Below are 6,105 nucleotides of genomic sequence, written 5' to 3'. Positions count from 1 at the left end.
TGAACACTTCATTTTTCTGGTTTTTCTACTAATGTTGTATATGCAGAAAACCAGTTTGTGTGTGTTTTGTTATCTTGCTGCTATACTTGCTTTGTATATGCATCAATTATGTGTTGCAGGACCTTTCAAGTATGGGTGCTATGATGAAGAATAATCAAAGTGATGCTTATGGTTCAAGAGCATACACCTTACTCAAATTCTTGACAAGTCAAAATTCATGACCTATGTAAAGTAAGTTGTATATGTTCATCCTATGCTTTTGGCTTCATAAGACCAAATGAACTTCTAAATATGTTGAGGTAATGCAAAGATATGAATGTATTTCATTATGCATTTCTCATCACTTTGAAAGATGATTTGCTTTGAAAAATAACATTTTTTTGTTGTCTCAGAAAAACAATTGATTGTTTGCACGAAACAACCGATTGTTATACCTCTGGCACATTTGAATAAAGATGTTATGATTTCTTATGCATGATTACAGTTGTTCCTTTTCTTTCATAACCCATTATGAGTCAAATATGCATTCTTTGTGCCTATGAATTAGATCATAAAGAGATATACTCTTTGTTTTCCTTGAAATTCAAAGCTTTTTATGAATGGCAACCACATTGGTGGTCATGGGATTGATGAATATTTGTGAATGTATCTTTGGAACGTCTGGAAGGTTTGCTCTTAACAGAAGAAAGAATATTTCAACCAAATCCACCTCTTGAGCAATCATTTGACCAACTTGAATGAAGAAAAGATAGGGGGAGAAACTTTGGTCTCCTTGCTGAAATTTCTGGGGTCTATGGTACTTTGATTCTGCTGTTGTCATAGCTCTGATACACCATAGATTTTGCTGCAATTTTGATATGGTATCACAGGTTTGTTGCTGCAATGGTGTTGCTACACATACTGGTATTCTGGTTTTTCTTAATCCTGTTTTTATCCCTTCTTTCATTCTATTTGTGAAAACAAATAGGGGGAGAATGGTGTGGTTTTATATGTTGTATTGCTGCTGCTACACTTTGGTGTTATCTGGTTTTCTCATGGTTTAAATTCTGCTGTTGCGATGCTCTAATTCACCATAGTTATTCTGCACACATGATATTGAACAAGCTCAAAAGATGGATCTTACTAGTTTATGATGTGATTCTGCCTTGATCTGTGATGCATTTACTACTCGAACTAATGTTCCTTGAATGCTTTGTAATAAGTGGAACACTTGTCTTAACTACTATGGGGAAATCAGGTTTATGGTTTTTCATATTTTTCGTTAAGGGAATGCATGTGTTGGTAAGCTTTGTAACTTAGGTTTTATTCATAGAGAGTATTTTCATCGGTATAATAGGCTTCCATTAGTCTTGTCTTAGAGTTCTTTATTAATAGGTATAGATTACATATATACCGTTTTTGTTAATATGAGTTTTGATCTAGTCCCCCATATTTTCTTGTATTTCCTCTCTTTTTCTTTTAATAATATTTTTTTCCATATGGTGACAGATAATTGTTGTTACTTGAGGTGTCAACCTAACTAAGATATGTCAAATTTCATAATAATGTCTAACATGAGAACTTAAAAAAAAAAACTACTTTTATGGAAAATTCTTCATAATAAGATTCCAACTGATAAATAAGTGCAATTGAAAGGCATTTTTCTTTGTTCTATATGCAGCTCATATAACAAGCAAGAGGAAACTACGATGCTTTGAATGCCCAATTTGTAAACTTTCAATCTTGGATTCAAGATATCTTTCTAGGTTTGATTTCTCGTTTGGTCGAAATATTTTAATATTCTTCTGTAGGGCAGGAAATCCTCTTATCAAGGAGACTTGGTTAGTTTTAGTTTCCTACATTGTTCAGATGATCTTAAAGATGAGGAATTTTGCTTGCTTCCAACATTGGGTAACTTTTCACACTGCTTTTCATACAATGCATTGCTATATTTGTATGACAGGTAATACTATAAAAAAATATGAAAAATGATATTATTAACTTTTCCATTTTGAAGACTTTTGATATTCAAACTAGACCAAGAAACAAAGATCAAATTAGAGAGGCTTAAGTCATGTTGTTAGTGGAGGAATTTATAGGTGAATTCGTGGTGATCACATAGGTGAATTTGCCTCGATGTTAAAAAATCTCTTTTATGAATTGGTTGGTGTTATTCTTGTGGTTGAAATCTCAATTGAACGCAACTTCATATGTATTTGGGTGATGTGTGACTCTTCATTAGTTTGCTAAGTTTTTTCTAACATTCAAATAGATCCTTGGTCTCTTAGAGGAAGGTGGATTGAATGTCTTGTTTACTATAAGACCCTGACATTTAAGTTTCTCTCATTTTTTTTGGAAGAAAATAGATGTCCCTCTTTGACTTTAAGTTTATATAGGTTGTATCCTTAAGGAGTTTTGCTTTTGTTTGAAAGATTTGGTTTGGTCCCATACTTTTTATACCTGTTTTTTATATATATAACATGATTATATATAAATTAATATAATTATCTTTGAATAACTTATTAAAAGGAAGCTAATTCTTTTGCAGAGTTCAAGCTATATAATATATAATATATGGTAAAAAGACAAGTCTTTTTTAATTATTACCATCCTATAGTGATTATATAAACACACATCATAGGTAGATGGAAATATGAAATGCCAGCAACAAGCTAGGGACATTATTACATAATTCTGATGGTCCTGATGAATCCATATGTGGTAAAAAAATAGAAAAAAATGTACTTGTAACTTATTACATGAAGTTTAATTTACATTTAAAATATCATTTCTCCATATCCAAAATGTTGACTAAACATGATGTTACAAAAGTCTTAATGAAGTTGTGAACTCGCAAGCTTGTTTTTAATCATGTTCCTATTGTACAAAGAAAGCAATAACAATCGTGTTAAAAATTTGTTTCACTTCATGTAACAAACACTGTCATCCACCGACTCAAGTATATGATAATACATAAAATACTAAATTACAACAACCACATGAAAGGTACATCCGAGGTTTCCCAATAGCTACTATAGAAGACATGAACTTTGGCACATTCAAGTAGTGCCTTTTATTACATAAATTTTATTCAATGGAAAGGTTAAGAATGAGGAATGGAAGTCAATACTTTACTATGATCATTAAGCTGAAACCTAAACCTACTCAATGAACCTACTCAATGCCTGATTTCTTTCTCATCTCCACAACGATCTCATGGATCTTATGTTGATCAGGAAGAGACTTAGCAACACTCTCTTTCTGGAGGCACCTCTTGGCCCAAGCAATAAACTTAGGGCACTCACTCTCTAAGTTGAGGCCGCCAAAAGTCTCATAGGCTTCAAACCAAGTGTAAAATGGTACAAGTGCTACATCCATGAAACCAAGATTGTCTCCTCCAAAATAAGTCCTGTCTCCCAGTTGTTCCTCCAACACTTTAAGGGTTTCAATGAACTCCTTCTTAGCAACTTCGTTTTCTTCTCCTTTTGATGTCCAAAGAATCTTCCTTCCAAGATCATACATCTATTTGACATTTCAGAATTAACAATCAATCAGATCATAAAAGTGTAATAATGAGAAAAGGATCAACTTACACAACTATTAATCTAATACTTTTTCCTACATCTTGCTAAAGAAGAACAAAACTTTCATAACCACTTAATATAAATTATGGAAATCACAGGATAAAAAGATATGAAGAAAGTAGCTATGTCTATCCTAGTGGGGATCATCTTCCTTACATTATGCATCTCCCATTTTCCAATACAACCAAACTATACATCATTATATACCATAATCATAACAAAAGCTTCATGGTTGCAAGTAAGAATCAAAGCATTGAAGCACAAAAAGGATACCTTCTTGTCAACAAAGTCAGCCCAGAATCTAGCCTGAGCTCTCTGGTAAGGGTCAGAAGGTAACAAGGGAGTTCTGTCATGCCAAACCTCGTCAATGTACTGAACAACAATGAGAGATTCAGAAATGGGCTTGCCCTTGTGAATGAGAACCGGAATTTTCTTGTGAACTGGGTTCATTTGGAGGAGAAGAGGACTCTTGTTCTTCAAGTCCTCTTCTTTGTACTCATAATTTATACCCTTTTCAGCAAGTGCGATCCTCACCCTCATCCCAAACGGACTTGGCCAGAAATCTAGCAGAACCACCTCATCTGCCATACTCATTCAACTTCAAGAACAGATATGATAAAACAAGATTCAAAAAAGAAAGTGATTTGCATTGCAAAAGAGGAGTGAGACCTTCATATTTATAGCTAGTTTTGAACTTTGAATTATTCAAATATGACTATTATAGTCAATGTAAGCTTGGCATAATTAAAGAATCTTCTAGCTTTTAACTGCAAATAAGATTATTACATGTTCTTTTTAGTCGCAGGTTCTGGAGTATTGAGATGCTACCAATGTTAATGTGTATTCTGGAATATTCTCAAGCGTTATTTTCCGATCTTAGCTTCTACACAGCACAAGCATGTTCGTTTCAAGGTTCCAGGACCTTCCATGTGTAAATGTAACGAGGGCTAGAGTCCCTGCCAAATTGCACTCAACAAGATTGAGAACAAGTCGTCTTCCATGGTACTATAATTTTTCACATCACTTTCCAGTTTCTACCACGTGTTTTCCATTCTGTTTCTTCCACTATTTATCAATCCTATTTTTGGTATTATTAAGATATGCCTTTTTTTTGTCTTGTTTTTATCTTTTTCTTAGCATTTGTTAATTTTTAAATTATTTTTAAGTTCTACTCTTGATGTTTTTTAATATTATTTTAAATTATTTACAGTTAATTATGGTTAATTAGAATAAATATATTTTTCTTCGTTTTGTAAAATAATAATAATAATAAATTTTATATTTCATAACGAAAACACAAACCCGTAAGCCGTGGACTTAGAAAGAACCCAATTGATAAACAGTCAAAGTTATATGAATAATTTAAATAGAAAAAGAAAGAAAATTGAGGTTGACCCAATGATGTAATCGCTTAGATCATAATCTTTTGAATACTTTAAATAGAAATAGAAAGAAAAGTAAAGCATTGATTTTCAAACTGTAACCGAAAGCAACTTGACTTGTATCCGATGATGTTGTAATTGCTTAGATCATAGTTTTTATAATACATCAAATAGAAATAGAATGAAAACCGAAACATTATTTTTCATATTGTAACCAAAAGTAAATTGAGAACCCGATGTTGTAATTGCTTAGATCATGTTTAAAAAGTTGAATTCAAGAGTTCTTCAAAAGTTTTACAGACAGTTTTTTTTTTTTTCCATTTGTCATATCTTAAAAATAAAATATGTATAATAATATTTTAGATTTCGTAAATTGTGTTTTTGGTGTCTTGAGTTTTACGCGAAATTTTTAATTTTCAAATGCTTAAGTAAATCTTTGATTAAAAAGACAATCAACTTAAATAAATATCTTGGAAGTGTGGCGTAAAATATTATATATTATATATAATATTTTTTTATAATTATGTAATTTTATTTTTAAAAGGTACAAGTTTAAGACATTGATGTATATTTTTTTATTAATAGTAAATATTTTACTAATAATAAAGGTTTACTATAGTAATTTTTTATAATTATGAAAAATTGTTTTTTAAGGTGTAATTTTTTAAGCGAGTATCTAACTCATAACAAAATAAACTTGAATTATATATTTTTTTTATTAGGACAAATAGTTGATTCGGTTTAATAATTATATATTGAGATGTTAGTTTTTTATATAATAAGAAGAAAAAGAAGAATAATCTTGGTAAAAAATATTTTATCACATTATTTTTTTTTAATTCTATTAATTATTAAGGTAATTAAGAAAATGTTTGATCTATTAACTGTTGTATATTTATTAAAAGAAAAATTAACATTATTATGCAATTAATTTTGAAGAAGTTACTAGAGATTTTAAGTTTATAAAGAAAAAAACAAAGGGTAATACTCTGACAATTATAAAGATCAAACACATGTTTAATTACATTAATAAAGTTCTATAAAAATTAAAATTTAGGTATAATTATTTTTTAGTTCCTACATTAAAAACGAATAGTCAATGTATCCAATTTTATCGTTTCCGTCTAACATATAAACTCTACGTCTAATTTGAGTCCTCA

The 6,105-nt window shown here is 30.5% G+C and overlaps 1 protein-coding gene across 1 annotated transcript; it reads right to left on the bottom strand.

The window, feature by feature from the left end:
• Positions 1 to 2,885: 2,885 nt before the first annotated feature.
• Positions 2,886 to 4,227, bottom strand: LOC137835019 (probable glutathione S-transferase). Its single transcript, XM_068643310.1, has 2 exons — positions 3,837 to 4,227; positions 2,886 to 3,501 (listed from the first exon to the last, which is right to left on the bottom strand). Exons 1-2 carry the CDS (start codon positions 4,155 to 4,157, stop codon positions 3,154 to 3,156), a joined length of 669 nt encoding a protein of 222 aa, XP_068499411.1. The 5' UTR covers positions 4,158 to 4,227; the 3' UTR covers positions 2,886 to 3,153.
• Between the last annotated feature and the right edge of the window lie 1,878 nt (positions 4,228 to 6,105).

This window comes from Phaseolus vulgaris, chromosome 5, assembly GCF_000499845.2.
Source record: "Phaseolus vulgaris cultivar G19833 chromosome 5, P. vulgaris v2.0, whole genome shotgun sequence".
Taxonomy (NCBI): Eukaryota; Viridiplantae; Streptophyta; class Magnoliopsida; order Fabales; family Fabaceae; genus Phaseolus; species Phaseolus vulgaris.
This window is presented reverse-complemented; position numbering and strand designations above follow the sequence as displayed.